We start from the raw sequence: 16,144 nt of genomic DNA on the forward strand, positions 1-16,144 counted from the left end.
ACTCTCAGTCATAGCAGAAATAGAAGCTCATTCAACAACAGTACTCCAGCTAAAGAAAACTACCACATTCCAAGACACAACCTTCTACCTTGACAAATATGAAGCAAAACCGAATAGATATTTCTAGCACCCAGCTCTTGGACTCCCAAACCTTCAGTGTAACTTTAACTCCCCACCTCCAATACTACACAGCATATACTGATGGTTCTAAAATATAGGAGAAAGTAGGAAGTGGAGTCACCTTCCAGCGTCTTTCAACTACTATCCAGGAATGGCAAGGGGACCTACAAAACCAAAACAGTGTTCATCAGGCCGAACACACAGCCATACTCCAAAGCATCCACACCCTACAGCAATTGCAGGCAGACTCGATCCACGTTATTACAGACAGCCAGTCCTCCATCTACGCAATCAAGAACCAACACATCAATTCACCCATTGCCCGGAACATCCAAAAAATCATCAGCAACTGGCCGTACAAACACATCCTCTCCTGGACAAGAGGACACAGTAATTGCGAAGGCAATGACCGTGGCTATTACCTTACCAAACAAGCTGTTCTGGAACAGGTCGGAACCCTCATCACTCACCCATGACCCAAGTCTAGCATTAAAATGAACCTTAAGAAACTTGCAACAATAAAATGGCAACACAACTGGAGCCAAGAAGGACAAGGACGCCGAACATACTCTCTCATCCCAAAAGTAGACACCACCAGATCTATCACCAACTACTACCTCACACAATATATCACCGATCATGGAACATTTCCTAAATATTTCCACGAAAGAAATCTCACACAATCCAGCATATGCACCTGCGGCGAGGAAGGAGACGCCGACCACTACATGTTCCACTGACCACTCACAGAGGAGCACCACATCCGACAGTCCACGGATCTACAACTTCCATTTAAGAAATTTCTCATCAATCATACTAAAGTCCACCATCAAATCAAGAACATCATTGACAAGTTACACCGCATCGGACTAGACCTTTGCCACCCCTAGACGCCCATTATCAACTACCTCTGCCAAACACAAGATCGGGTGCTCTCTGAAATCACCACTCTCAACTTAAGCAAGCGCCATTCCGTACCAAATGCTCCCTGTGAAAATCACTCAGTAACCTCAACGATTACCATCCTCCATCCCATCAACACTTACCTTGCTACTACTCCATTACGAATGCACAAACCAGAGCACAACTGTGCACCGTAGTGAACTTGTGAAAAACTGTGATACACTATTGAACTTATGAAGTAATGTGTATTCATATACCCTTACGAACTCTGGTGCCTCATAATGAACTCCACAAACCACCCCGAACTCTCACAAACCTCGAATGTACACTAACACGAACTGCAAGTACATAACAATTATTGTAAATAGCTCCACACTTTTCTCATAATAATTTCTTTCCTAGTATGCTACCAATTGTAATAAATACCTGTATCTACCATATCTGTCTCAAGAAACTTGTACAATACCTGTTTATAACGAGCTCTGCAATGTACATCTCCATGTAATGCTCTACAACCATGAAATCTGCAATGTACATCGCCCTGTAACCCTCTGTAACTTTCAAATAGCTCAATAAACTCGCGTCTGGTGTGACCAAAGGACAAACTTTTCTCGAGAAGACGTAGGTCCGGTGGGCGAATGAGCAGAGCTATATCAAATCGTACACCACCCACCTTCCTGATCTATTCCTGAACTTGGGAGTGGAGTCCGGCCTGCGGGGCCGTGGCCTGGTCACTGGATGGGGGACCCTGGCGGGCCGTTCAAGCAAAATCCAACACCTTGGCAGACGCTAACACCTGCGCGCCGGGCGCCGCGCTGATCTGCCCCTGTCGGGTGGAACTTTCTAGATGGATAGCCTGACGGAGCAAAACCTAATCTGCCTTTGGCGCTGCACAGGTGCTCCCCATGCGCTTTGCCGTATGAACAATCTATACGAAGGGATGCCTTCGTATAGATTGTTCCTACGGAAATTGGCTCATATTCTTGTGTACAAGTGTGAAAACCAGAAAAAAAGAATCCATGCAGCCAGACTGTATGCAAAAATTAGATCTTGAGTTTGAAGTACCAGTATTTAATGGGGTTATCTACTGGGTGGTTAGTGGGCTGCCGCACGTTGGCTGCCGCGCGCATTTGACGTGGTTTGCTCATGGCGCCAATATGATTTTGTTTTATTATGCGATGCATATTATGTTGAAATATTATCTACGGAAGATAAGATGTGTTATATAAATGTGTTTAATGTATTTTTCGTGGTGGGGGGTCACCGATGACCCTCGAGGCGCTGTAGATAATTTTTGCGATTTATTATTCTTCAAACCATTATAGTAACAATGGTGTTATTTAAAAATTTACCAGTATCGATATTTACTCTAATTATGTATTTTTACTATTGCTCGCATCGCCGGTCACCGGTGACCCCCGCGGCAGTCAATGTGTTAAGGAAGTATAATCGCCTAAAAGGTAAAACCAGTTTAAAATCAAACAGGTAAGAATAGTCGTTCGGTTGAAAATGTGCAACGTGTAATTTTTCTTGAATGGAAGGTTGCAAGCGCCCTATCTATCAATGGAAAGAAAATATCTCCTTGTGACTCTAGGGATAAATGGTAAAACCTGTAAAATAGTTCGTTTTAATATCTGGTTAATCAAAATTATCCGCTAATAAGCCTTTAGGTAATTACTTTATTTCCAAACCCATTTTAAATTAATGGGTTTGGAACCTCAAATCCACTTTAAATTAAATATTACCCATTTTAATATTCATTACTTTATTTCCAAACCCATTTTAGAAGCACCAAATTAATTGTAGACACTTTTTTAGGAGCAATAGGTATGAAAAATTATCTTTACGCTGTCCTGAATTTATATTAACGATGATCCACTCGCTAAACCAACGTGTTACGTGACAAGAGTAGGGGGGGGGGAGAAACACGATGATTCTCTTCACAATAAGGAAAGCAAATAGGCTTTTCTAAAATTACGCAGGCCCACTAGCGGCCGAGCGGTAAAGTCGCTGAACACTGGTAGTTCGGTCCGAGGTTCGAATCCCGCGAACGGGCTGGCTGCATGTGTGTTTTCGTGGTTTTCCCCATGTGTAACGTGTATACGAGCCAGTTTCCCTTAGAAAGTCCTCCACGAAGGCATCCCTCCCCTTAGGCAGATAGCCCTCGAGGAGCTTTGCCATAATTAAATAACCTAACCTTTATTAAATAAGATATTTTAAAGCTAAAGTTAATTAAAATAGCTAATATATATATATATTATTATTATTACATTTTATTATTACATATATATATAGGCTCACCAGCGTCAAGCGGTTAAGTCGCTGAACACTGGTAGTTCGGTCTGAGGTTCGAATCCCGCGAACGGGCTGGCTGCATGGGCGTTTTCGTGGTTTTCCCCAATGTGTAACGTATATACGAACCAGTTTCCATTAGAAAGTCTTCCACGAAGGCATTCCTCCTCTCAAGTCAGATAGCCCTCGAGACTTTGCCGTAATTAAATAGCCTTAGCCTTTGTCTAAAATTACGCAAAGCCTCTCCGAAGAGTAATATATCTCCTTGCAAAAATTTTTATTTTATTCTTGTAACTGAGCTACTTTCAAAATTTTATTTTTATGTCATAAGATCACGCAATTGTTATTGGCGTAGTTAAATTAATCTAAAGTACGCTGATGGGGGTTTAAGCTTCTGTGTATCTTCCTTGCTCTTAATTAATTGTAAATTAAATAACTTTCAAACTTTTTCGTTTCAGGGGCATCGTAGTTCAAGTGCAAATTCGGATTAAATTTTTGGAGTTGAATATTTACGAATCATTACTTCTGTTCTTTCAAATATCATGCCTTAAATTCCACATCATCGTAAAACAACAAACTTACTCGCTCGTAGAATTACTTCTCTCTTCATCTTCGTCCACTTGCTCATCTTTTGTAGTAGATTCATCTGGGAAAATAAAAATTGTAACTTAACTACTGAAGTGGTTTCGTGTAAAATATAAAAGATATAAACAAGTGCAAAGATATTTCAATTTGTTCTATTTAAAACAACCGTTAAAAAAAAAAAAAAAAAAGTAAACGTTTTATAAATAATCAGAAAATACAAGAATGATGAAGCTCTAGAGATTCATTAAAAATATATAAAATTTTAAACTAAATTTACTGCAGAAGTAAAAATAAATACAGTCAGAAAAAAAAAATAATAACCTGAAAGCTTACAGATTTTATATTACTCCCAAAGGGGCGTTTTTTTAACGTTTTGTGCACTTCTTTTACTTACTAAATATCATGTTCTTCGCCCTTAAACCATAAAATTCAGTTCAGCAGCAGCATCACAAAGCAATTTGAAAAGAGCATAGCTTTAGAATGTTCGATACACAGTCTCGCGCGCTGGAGTTTATAATTTGTCTTTTTTCGTACAGTGATGCCATTGCTCCCTTTGAAATCGTTGAGTTCCATAGTCAAAAATTCTTTAATGTTTTACAAAATATGAAATAGGTAATAAAACAAATTCCAAATTTGGGCTTCCAAATGGAGAACTACGTTATTTAAAATTTGATGTCCCTAGACATCGTCGTTTTTCCACAGTGCGAGAAACGTATACACATTCATGCAGATACTTCATTATTTAATTTATTTAAATATAATGCAGGGCTTAAATATTTGGTGGCAACAATTTGAAAACTGAACCGATATTTACAGTGAAGTGACGCAAAATGCCAAAACGAAATTAATAGCCTTTGTGGGCAAATTGGCGCTTTTGGCTAATAAGATAACATTTGTGTCCCTACTTCAAAATAACATGCTTGAAATTTCAATATGAAAGCCTGGAATTGTTCTTCCAAATTGCCGCTGGTCGTTAGATATTATGAAATCTCTAAATAATGAGTTAAGATTAGCGATAAAGTATAACTTTTAAATGAAATAGTTCCAGATCTCTAGTAAGGGACAAAAGTATTGCTGATTAAAAACTAATAATGAAACAAGAAATATAATAAAAAATTTAAAAGTCAGTTCCTACTTAAGTCAACAAAGAAACATTTAAAAAATACAAATTTTTTAATTAAGTTTAAAAATTTTTAATATTTTTTAATTAAAAAATTAATTAAATTAAAAAAATTTAATATGTGAGAAAATTGTATTAACATCAAGTGTCATCCACTATAAGTTTATAAAATTGTATTTGAACTTGAGTAGATATATAAAAAGTATTTTATTAACGATTGAAAATTAATTAATTTTCACTAATCAAAACTATTAATTAAATGAAAACTATTAATTAATTAATAGTTTTCATGTATGCATTCGTAATAACTGGTAGTTATTTTAGTATTCATAATAACTGGTAACTGTATGTATTCGTAATAACTGGTATTTATTTTAGTATCGTAATTTATATTATATATATTATTATTTATATATTATTTATATATATTTATATATATTTATTAATAACTAGTATTTATTTTAGTATTCAAAAACAGCGTTAGAGGCGCCATCTGAGAAACAAATAACTAACTAAAACTGTAGGTTGCATACTACATCGTTACCGTAACTAGTAAGTAGTACAATGACATGATTGGTACACATAGATTTAATATGCTAGAGTTTCTAATATAGAACTGATCTTTAAAAAGAATTTCTAAAATCAGATTCTCTCAAAAATTAGTTATATTTATCTATGATAAATGAAATATTTAAAATAATAATTCAATCTATCTTATGTTTTTAAAACTGGACATCACCAAAAGTTCAAAATTATAAATTCCGATTTTAAACGCCTAAAATACAGACGGATTTATGTTAATATTTTGTAAATAATAAACAAAATATTCGATCATTTTAAGACGTAGCCGATTGCCATTATTACGTCCTTCATACATTTTACGATGACGCGTAACAAATTAGTTTAATTTAAAAAAAAAAAAAAATATTAGCATGCTACGAAATGTAGAAAAGACTCACTACAGACAGCAGAAATCTATGCGCCAATGATTAATTTGCTAAGGGCGTAAATAACGGAATCAATGAAACGTCAAATGACGTCATTTCGTCAAATACCCAATGACGTCAAATGACGTCCTCAATGACAAATCAATGAAAAGCCTGCTTCTCGTCTGTGGCAGCACAGGTTTCGAAAGGTTAAGTACGGCAAACACTTTATCGGCTAATGGTAAAAGAAAATTTAACTCAGTTACTCCAGAAAAAAATTTTTCCTTGTTCCGTTTTCAGGAAACGATTTCTCAAACTATAGGGCCCTCGTGGAGGACTTTCTAAGGAAAACTGACTCATATCCAGTGTGCAAATACACGAAAACGCCTGTGCAGCTAGCTAGGTGGGGAGGGGCGAAGAGTCGTTTTGAACACAGTAAAGACTATGCTAAAAATTATAGAGGATTTGCATTCGTTATTTCTGTCCCATTCAGAAACACAAATATTAAAGAATATTAATATATTACCAATTGATATATTTTTCATAAGACACTGCATAAATTTTATACCATGAAACTCCTGTATAAACAATAGGAACCATTGCTTACGCATCACCAATCACGTCAAGAGTCACCAGGACCATTTTATTAAAATGGTACCACGGTTAGATGAGGTTATTTTAATATAAGTTTTGGCTTAGCACTCTTATTTTTCAGAGAAAATCGAAATTCATGAGAAATCTTAATAATCGAAGATAACTGGTGCAATATCCGGTATAAGTAACAGAAGTTTACCATTACTCTCTTCTGGAGTGATATCATCGTTGTTTCCATCATTCGTTATCTTCGCTATGACAGCTTCGGCAATTGGTATCATCATGGCTGTTGCTGCCGTGTTGCTTATCCACATGGACAAGGTCATTGAAGTTAACATGAAGCCTAGCATAAGCCTAGAGTTAAAAATAGCACCATTAATATTAAAAAATAAAAGACGTATGATACTGCAAATAACTAAATAGCATTACAGAAACATTTCATGCATCGAAACATAACTTGTTTAAAAATGAAGATGATTATAAGTGCTTAAAACAAGTGTAAAACGAGTTTCTTTTTTGGACTTTATTGTTGTCTTTGCCATCATTTCTATTTTCGTCAGCTGCCACCAGGATCCAAATTCGTTTCTTGAGACTTAGGCACAAGTAACTTTGCAGGTCCTCATCAGATGGCGCCACATGCTCATTTGGCCATCTCGGAAGCATTACTTTTCGTTACATTCATTCGGTTGGCCAAAATAGTGCAACAAATAAAATACCCAATGCTCCTGACTTTTGGTTACCTATCTTTATCGAAGATTTGTAAGTCCGAGGTCCGAGTATACCACCAAGAAGTGATAGAAAGTTAATCTATATGATATTCTCATATAATATCTATATCTTATAGATATATATAATATCTACCATATAGATTCGAGAGGTCTATATCGTAGATATCATATATAGATCTCGCGAATTTGAAATAGCAGCTGATAGCATTAGCTGCTATTTCAAATTCGCGAGATAGATATAAAGAATACCATATAGATTCGCGAGATCTATATGGTATTCTTTATATCCGAACGCGCAGCCGTAAAATTGCAGCTGAAAAATTGAAAAACAAGCTGTCGAAGTAGTAGACAAAGCATTGAAATTCACAGGCAGGATAAACTGGTTGAGGCAGGTAATGAACCAATGGTGGGCAACAAAGTATTAACGTAGAATGGTAGAAAAGGTATTTTACTAAAGATAAAACATATCAAGAGAAATACTCATAATTTTGCATCGAAAATAGGGAAAATCGAAAACTTGAAATAAAGAATTAAAATATATTAAAATTATATGGAATTGAATTATTATGAACTTATTATCTTCCAAATTGATAAGATATCTTCCGATATGGCAAATAACACAAATATCTTATGAATATTTACCGGAGATTCTCTGACGTACGTTAGTCTGCCAGCTGTGATATTAATTGTATTAAAAATGTAATAAAAAATACATAATATTTATTTCTATTGTAATTTTGAAGAAATATGTAACAGTATCTTAAATGTCTTCAGAACTTGTAGTTTGAGGTTTAGCACTTCCTGAATTTCGTTCTTCAGGTAATCGTCTGCGATCAGCTGCTATTTCAAATTTACTTTTATCAGAAGTTTCAGAAATTTTAGTTGAAGTAGCAGTAGGTTTACTATCAGGTCCTCGAATGCTGTCTGGCTTGGTAGGTTTTTTCCGAATTTTTAAGTATCTTCTCCGCAAGAACTGTGAAGATAGCTCCTTGACTTTGCATCCTGGCTAGGTGCCTGGCCCACCTTGGTCCTTTCTGAAAAATAAGGGATTTTGGTACAACTTTTTAAAATTGGCTGCTACAGTTGCGCACTTTAAATTCTGAATCCTCTTGACTTCGCATTCTGAGCTTCTATGGCCATTAGCATATTCAACACACCTCGACATGAGTTTGCACTCAGCGGAGAACTGGTGTAAATGCTGGCAATTGTGGCATTGAGACACACTGCTTTTGAGTTTGTAGTTATCAAACCGATACAGGAAAGAACATTAAATATGTGACATCATAAATATTCTCTGCTGCAGGCTTATTTACTAACTGTACTTGGGATACAACGCCTGGCGGGGCCCTCATGAGCCCTGTGGAATGTATATCTGGATAATTAGTGTGCCTGGACAACAGCCATATTGCCAATGGTTAAACAATCAAAGTCCACCATATGCATATCCATAACTGTAGTTGGAATAGGGGCATTTGAAAACGTCTACGAAATTCTATCATTACGCACACTTTAATGAAGTTGAATATCTATTGATAGATGGCGTGTGGGTAAAGAGAAGGTATATAGTATTTGGAAAATTGGGTATGTAATAAGTGCAGCTGATTTTAACATTTTTCTTTTACTCTGTTTATTTTTAGTTTTCGGTTATACGAAAATCCAGCAACAATCATAAAACACTTTGAAAAACTTTCTTTAGATTCTTTTGAACTATGTTCTAGGATTTCTTTCTCATCTTTGATGGCATAATAGATCTCTTTTTATTGCAGTCGTTTAAGCAGAGCCAAGATTCATCTATTGTGATAACATTTTTTTTTTCATTTATGTCCAGCTAAATGATTATCATAAAGAATTCTGCAGCGTGTTTAGTATTCGGCGATATGTAGTGAAGAAAGAGGATGAACACTTAAGATTCGAATTAGCATTAATCACTTTGTTTACGGTTGACACTGAGCATTTTAATGATTTTGCAACTGTCTTTTGACTTTCAAGATTTTCTTTTAACATTAAAGACCTTACCTTTGCAACACTCGAAACACTTCGTTTATATATATATATATACAGGGGTTGGACAAAAATATGGAAACACCTTTAAAAAAACATGTTTCTTTGCTTAATATGGTGTAGGAAACCCGTTGGCATCCAAAACAGCTTGCAGTCTTCTCGGAATGGATAAATACAGTTCCTGTATGTTTGCCAAGGGAATATTATACCATTCTTCCTGCAAAACGGTGGCAAGTTCAGATAACGATGTTGGCGGTGGATAACGAGAACGCCCTTTCCGTTCCAATGTAGACCACGAAGGTTCGATAATATTCAGGTCTGGTGACTGTGGTGGCCAGGGGAGATGGGACAACTCATCCTCGTGCTCAGAAAACCAGTCCTGGACAATGTGAGCTGTGTGAACAGGGGCTTTGTCGTCTTGGAAGACACCATCACCATCGGGGAACAAAGTTTGTACCATGGGATGAACTTGATCGGCCAAAATGTTCACATAAGTCTTGGCAGTCATGTGCCCTGACACAGTTATCATGGGGCTAGCAGAGAACCACGATATGGCTGCCTAAACCATAACAGAACCCCCGCCATGTTTCACTCTTGGCAACAAGCAGTCTGTATTATAGGCTTGAGATGGCGTTCTCCAGACGTAAACTCGGCCAGAAGTGGGAAACAATGTGAAAGAAGACTCGTCAGACCATATTACTCGCTTCCACTGCTCTATAGTCCAGGCTTTATGACTTAAACATCACCTTTTCATGTTACGGGCATTAGCATCACTGATGAGTGGCTTCTCAATTGCAGCACGGCCAGAAATTCCCTGTTTATGAAGCTCCCTTCTAATTGTTTTGGTACTCACAGGGTTCGGTAACACAACATTCATTTCAGCAGTAACTTTTGCAGCTGTGGTCCTCTTATTTTTCGTCACAATTGCCCTTAATGATCGTCTATCACGATCACTCAGGACACACTTTCGTCCGCGCTGTGATTTAGCAGATGATGTTTTTCCGCTTTTCGAATATGCGGAATAAATCTTCGATACAGTACCTCTTGAAACACTAAACACCTCGGCTACCTTGCTTACGGAAGCACCTACCATACGTGCTCAAACAATTTGCCCACGTTCGAAGTCTGTTAACTCTGACATAATGCAATGACAACCTCACATAACAGTACTCCGACAACAACTGAACTGTTTAGCACATTTACGAAGTTGTATAGGTGGCGTCAGTAGTCAAAAACGCCAGCGCCACCTACATATTTCATTAAAATCAATCTTTCTTTTCAAACATGCTTTTCACAAGGTGTTTCCATATTTTTGTCCATCCACTGTATATATATGTATTTGCAACATTTTTTCCACTTGAAGCCAAACTTTTGGACTTTTCCACCCCCTACTTGTTGATAATACACTGCAAAACATTCAAAATGCAACACCAAGAAGGAGTGGTCAGAAATTTATGCAAAGTTTAGAGTAGACGCACGTCATTGAGTTATGCGAATGATGTGAAATGCGCAGCTCTCCGAAGCACGTGAAGTAAGATATAAGGGAAGGAATGTGCAGAATGGGTAATATTCGTGTCGTTATGTCTGCCAGACAAATTATCGAAGAAAGTAGGTTTTTATCCCGGAGGATAGGTGTAATAAGAGAGAATGCCAGGCCGCCGTCAACGAAGCCACTTCCAACAGATAGACGATTTTACGAGGGGTATGGTGATCGGACTGAGAAGCGCGGGTTGGTCCTTACGTCAAATCGCAGCTGATACCTACATGGATGCGAGCACGGTGCATCGGCTTTGCCGAACAGGGTTGGAACAAGGAAATGTGGGAAGAAGGAGGGGTTCAGGTGCAGCCAGAGTGACTTCAGCACGCGTGGATCGACGCATCCGCCGACAAGCTGTGGCGATCCCGCAAGTCACTAGTACCGCGATTCTGCAGCATGTGCAAGATACCCTGAAAGTTCCCGTGTCGACTAGAACCATTTCTCGACGATTGGCAGAACGTGGCCTGCACTCACGGAGTCCGTTAACAAGACTGCCATTGACCCTACAGCATAGACTCCAACGTGTAGAATGGTGCCGGACTGGAGCGATGTGGATGACAGAATGGCGAAACGTCGGGGGGGGGCATTATTCTCAGATGAGTCACGCTGGCAGTAACTGTGGAACGCCCCACCACGCGACGACGTGGCATAATGGTTTGGGGCGCTATTGCCTACGATTCCAGCTCACCTCTAGTTCGTATTCAGGGCACTATGAAGGCTCATCGATACTTGGATAATGTACTGAGGCCGGTGTCAATCCCCTACCTTCAGCGGCTGCCTAATGCAATTTTTCAGCAGGATAACGCCCGAGCACACAGTGCTTGCATCTGCCAACATGCTCTGCAAGATACAGATGCTTCCCGTACAGATGATACAGATGCTTCCCGTACAGATGATACAGATGCTTCCCGTACAGATGATACAGATGCTTCCCGTACAAGATACAGATGGCCACCGTACTCTCCTGACCTGTCACCAATCGAACATGTGTGGGATGTGATTGGACGCCGTTTGCAGACTCTGCCCCAGCCTCGTTCAGAAGACGAATTGTGGCAAATGGTTGAAAGGGAATGGATAGCCATCCCTCAAGACACCATCCGCACTCTTATTGACCCTATGCCTAGACATGTTTCTTCGTGCATCGCTGTACGCGGTGGTCCTACAAATGTACCCTTTATTTATCTATTTATTTTATTTTTTGAGCCCTTGTCTGGCCATGTATTTGTTGAACTTTGACTCAATAAATACTAGGCCCGGGCGGTTGGTGTGAACATGCTTCTGGGGGCTTCTTTGGTCTTTTGGACTGTCACCTGGATGGCCTGGTCGCTGGGTTTCGGTGTATGGTGCGAGGCGCCTGTGTGGCCCATCTGGCTCAAGATAGAGGTGGACGTGTTGCATATGCCAATCAACTATTACGGTAAAGGGATGGTGCACACGTGCCCCGTCAACTATCAACTATCCTACTGATCCGAAGCAGTTCTCGCTCTGTATTCTGACAATCATTTTGAAATAAAGATCACATATTGCTGCTTGCTGTCTATGTCTTTTCTCCAAATTTCATTACTTTCTGACCACTCCTTCTTGGTGTTGCATTTTCAATATCCAGCAGTGTATTATATACAGTAGCTTTAGATATTGAAAAACAATGGTTTTCACAGCGTTTTTTAATAACTAGATGAGAATAAATTCTTCGGAAAAAGTTCAAGTCTGGCCTTCCACCCATAGCTTCTTTCAAAGCGCCTTTTTGCATGAAAACAAAATTGTGAAGGAGCAAGTGATAATTTTCTAAAACATAGTGGCAGTTAAAAACGTTAGCATGAAGGCGAATCTTTTTATATTATTTTCGTTTACTGAATGGCGGCTTCTAAGGCTAGAAGTAATGACTGGCCACTTCTAAGGCCAGACTTGATGATTGGCCACTTCTAAGGTCAGAAGTGATGACTGGCCACTTCTAAGGCCAGAAGTGATGACTTGACCACTTCTAAGGCCAGAAGTGATGACTTGGCCACTTCTAAGGCCAGAAGTGATGACTTGACCACTTCTAAGATCATAAATGGAGGCACCTAAGAAGCGGCCACCGTTACCTCCTATGAGGGGACAGACACTCTTACACCCATGTCTTCTTCGGGATGTGAACCATCGGCTCCACTAATCACTATACTGTCTGGGTGGCACCATTCTTCTTATAACGAGCAAGCAAAATCGCCTAAAATATGTGCGCATAACCTCCGTAGTTAACATTTCAAGAATTTATTTCCAAACAAAAGAAACCATAACTACCTTCACAATTGCGGAAGGACATTTGGTCTTAAAGGATCTTTCCTTTTTCATGGACTCTGATATCTGTCGCAAGTACTACGAGATTATCAAAGTACCATCCCACTAACTACTCGGAGCAATGCGAATATGTTTGAAAAGTGCACTTTTAACTCTCAAGAGTTTATCAGAATTCCACAATTATACAAAATTGTATGCAGATGAGTTAGTTCGTCATATCATTAACCATTTTTTCTTAGTTATAAAACTCTTGTACATCCAGCAGACATCGAATCATTAGACTATCTCTTATTTCGTTCATCGAACAACCATCAAGGAGTGTATAATGAAACGAATTTTCTTGCCATTCTAAAGCATTCTATCGTTGGTTGTAGAGTTCTTAATACATTATATTTAAATCTCCTCACAAGCGAGTTTATTGATTTTTAATTCTAGCACATTTATGCCATGAACGCGTTTCGAAATTTTAGTCTTATTCCGACTGAAGTTTTTGGAAATTTTCGAGTATTTTTAACCTTTAGAAAACCGAAGCAGTCGCTAACCTTTGTGCTTAAAATACCGAAACACCCGTCCCCGTCCATTACTTGTCATTTTCTCTGAAGAGCACTGGACTATGCCCATGAATGTTTTAAAACGACAGCTGAAAGTAGGAAAAAAAAAAAAAAAAAAACTGCTACGCAGAACTTACCATTTTATTTCAGCTCCGACTATGAGTAATACTTTGAGTGCTATTCGCTCATGTAGCATGCAGTCTTCCACTGCGATAGCCACAATGAAACCCCCGATGAACATAACGAAGCTTTCCTTAAAAAAATAATTAAAATAAATAAACGGATTATAAGGATTTATTTAGTTTTATCTACAAGTTATTTCGTGTTAGTTACCTTTGCTCTCTTTCTCGCTTTCCATTTTCCTACCAGAATGTCACGCCGATCTTAGAATCGAGCCAATTTGTGGCTTTCTCTGTCTGCATCGTTGGCCTAATTTACATTTTACTTAGTTAAGTTATATGTTATTTTCCCCCGAATACCTATGTGGTGTAACTGGAAGCATACTCGACGCGCATTCGAGAGGTCCAGGGTTCGAGTCCCAGCGAAGGTACTACACATTTTTCAGGTCTCCTGCTGCTTCAAACAACTAACGATTCTCACAGATTCATTATTTTTTTATTTTAAGCCATAAATACTGGTTGCTCTATAAGCGCGAGAAGTGCTCCCTGTTAAATTTTATTTGAGTTAAAGGATCTTTTGCATCATTTCTCAGTCTGCCTTGTAATTGACAAGACCTAGCGACAAGTCGTAGAGTTCTCGATCTAATTTACGCCACTAAAGAAGATGAAATTCTGTAGGATAAATAAATTAAATGAAAATAAAATAGATTAAGAAATTTATCTCCGCAATGGCATGTTAAAAAAGTGCTTATATGAGACAGATGTTGATGTACTAATCTTGTTTCGATTAATAAATACTGAAACCTACAAGAAGTGTTTTTCCCCCGCGTAGTCATTTATTAAAGAGTTGACAAGGAGCAATAATAGAATCATGTTGGAAATTATTAGATACATCGCAAAATAGAAGCGAATTAAATCTGAAATTCTTTATAAGTAAGTAAGACAAGTACTAATTCAGAAGTCAGACAACAAAAATCAGCGTTAATTTACAAAATTTTCACAGGACTAGTTTCGATGGTTTTACCGAACCATCATCTTCAGCTGCAAAACCGCAAATGAACAAGATAGGAAATAATGTTTAGATAAGATAAGAAAGCCTGGACAAGAATAAGCAAGTGGCGCCATCTGTTGGCGAAACCAGAACTAAAACATAATTTCTCTAAAAGCCGAAGGCAAATTTGGATTGGAATTAGGATCGTTAACTAGAACAGAAAGATTTTTATGAATGTGAAATGCCTCTAGAAAATCCAGTTCTCCAATGGAAGATGTTTTTTGAATAATTTTGGCAGCAGAAAAATTGAAAGTGTGATTTTCGGACCAACAATGTTGAGCAACAGAAGACTTCTGTGTTTCCTTTTTTCTAACATATGCCTCATGTTCTTTGACGCGAAATTTTAAGGCTCTCTTAGTTTGGCCAATGTAAATTAAACCGCACTGGCAAGGAATCCTATAAATACCCCAGGAATTCATATCCGGAATGGGGTCTTTGAGTATGGAACTCGGAATTTTATTGATGGGAGAATAAACAACCCGAAAGTTAAATTTCTGCAAAATATGTGCAACTTTATAGCTAACTGATGGAAAGAAGGGAATGACAAGAGAATTTTTATAATCTCCTAAAACAAGAGTGTGCCTTTTTGTGTGTTGAGATGAGAATTTTTTAACTGCTTGATTAATAATGTTGGGTGAAAAGCCCCTGTCAATAGCTATTACTTTTAAATAATTTAGTTCTTCATCAAGGGCTAGTTTGGAGGAGCAAACTTGAAGAGCACGGAAAACATAGGAATAAAATGAAGCTAACTTTTGTTTAGTCGGATAACATGATTTAAAGTGTGGTGGAAGGCAAACCGATGAAGGTTTACGGTAAACTGTAGTACTGAAGTTGGATGTGTTACGTGTGACCAGAATGTCGAGAAACGGAAGAGAATTGCAAGTCTCAAGTTCAAAAGTGAACTGAATAGCAGGATCAATAGAATTCATTGTTGAAAGAACTCTATTTAAATCATCTTTATTACCTTCAAACAGGGTAAAAGTATCGTCTACGTAGCGGAACCATGCCGGGAAGTTTAAAGTTTCAAATAATTTTGATTCATAATAATGCATGTAGATATCAGCCAGGATGGGACTGAGGGGGCTTCCCATGGCTAATCCCTCAGTTTGCTTGTAATATTTATTTTGGAAAACAAAATGTGTTTGTTTCAAACAGAGTTGAGTGAGAGAAATTAGCTCATCAATTTCGATGCAAGAGAAATGAAATTCGCGAAGTCTGGTTTCTAGACATCTTAATGCACCCTCCACTGGGACATTGGTGAATAATGATTTTACATCAAAAGAAACCATGAGTAAATTACGAGGAGAAATGTTTTTAACCTTTTTTACAAACTCTATTGA

At 38.0% G+C, this 16,144-nt stretch overlaps 1 protein-coding gene across 1 annotated transcript in view; it reads right to left on the reverse strand.

Moving 5' to 3' along the window:
- LOC118205806 (Na(+)/citrate cotransporter-like) overlaps window positions 1-16,144 on the reverse strand; it is a 120,718-nt gene that overhangs the window by 73,760 nt on the left and 30,814 nt on the right. Inside the window, exons 4-6 of the mRNA XM_085812292.1 lie at window positions 13,772-13,887; window positions 6,740-6,894; window positions 3,898-3,961 (exon numbers count right to left, since the gene is read on the reverse strand). Coding sequence (XP_085668418.1) covers window positions 3,898-3,961; window positions 6,740-6,894; window positions 13,772-13,887 — 335 coding nt within the window. The remainder of the gene's footprint in view (window positions 1-3,897; window positions 3,962-6,739; window positions 6,895-13,771; window positions 13,888-16,144) is intronic.

Source organism: Stegodyphus dumicola, chromosome 3 (genome assembly GCF_044657685.1).
Source record: "Stegodyphus dumicola isolate Sdum_Otavi_A_Nest chromosome 3, ASM4465768v1".
In the NCBI taxonomy this organism is placed as follows: domain Eukaryota; kingdom Metazoa; phylum Arthropoda; class Arachnida; order Araneae; family Eresidae; genus Stegodyphus; species Stegodyphus dumicola.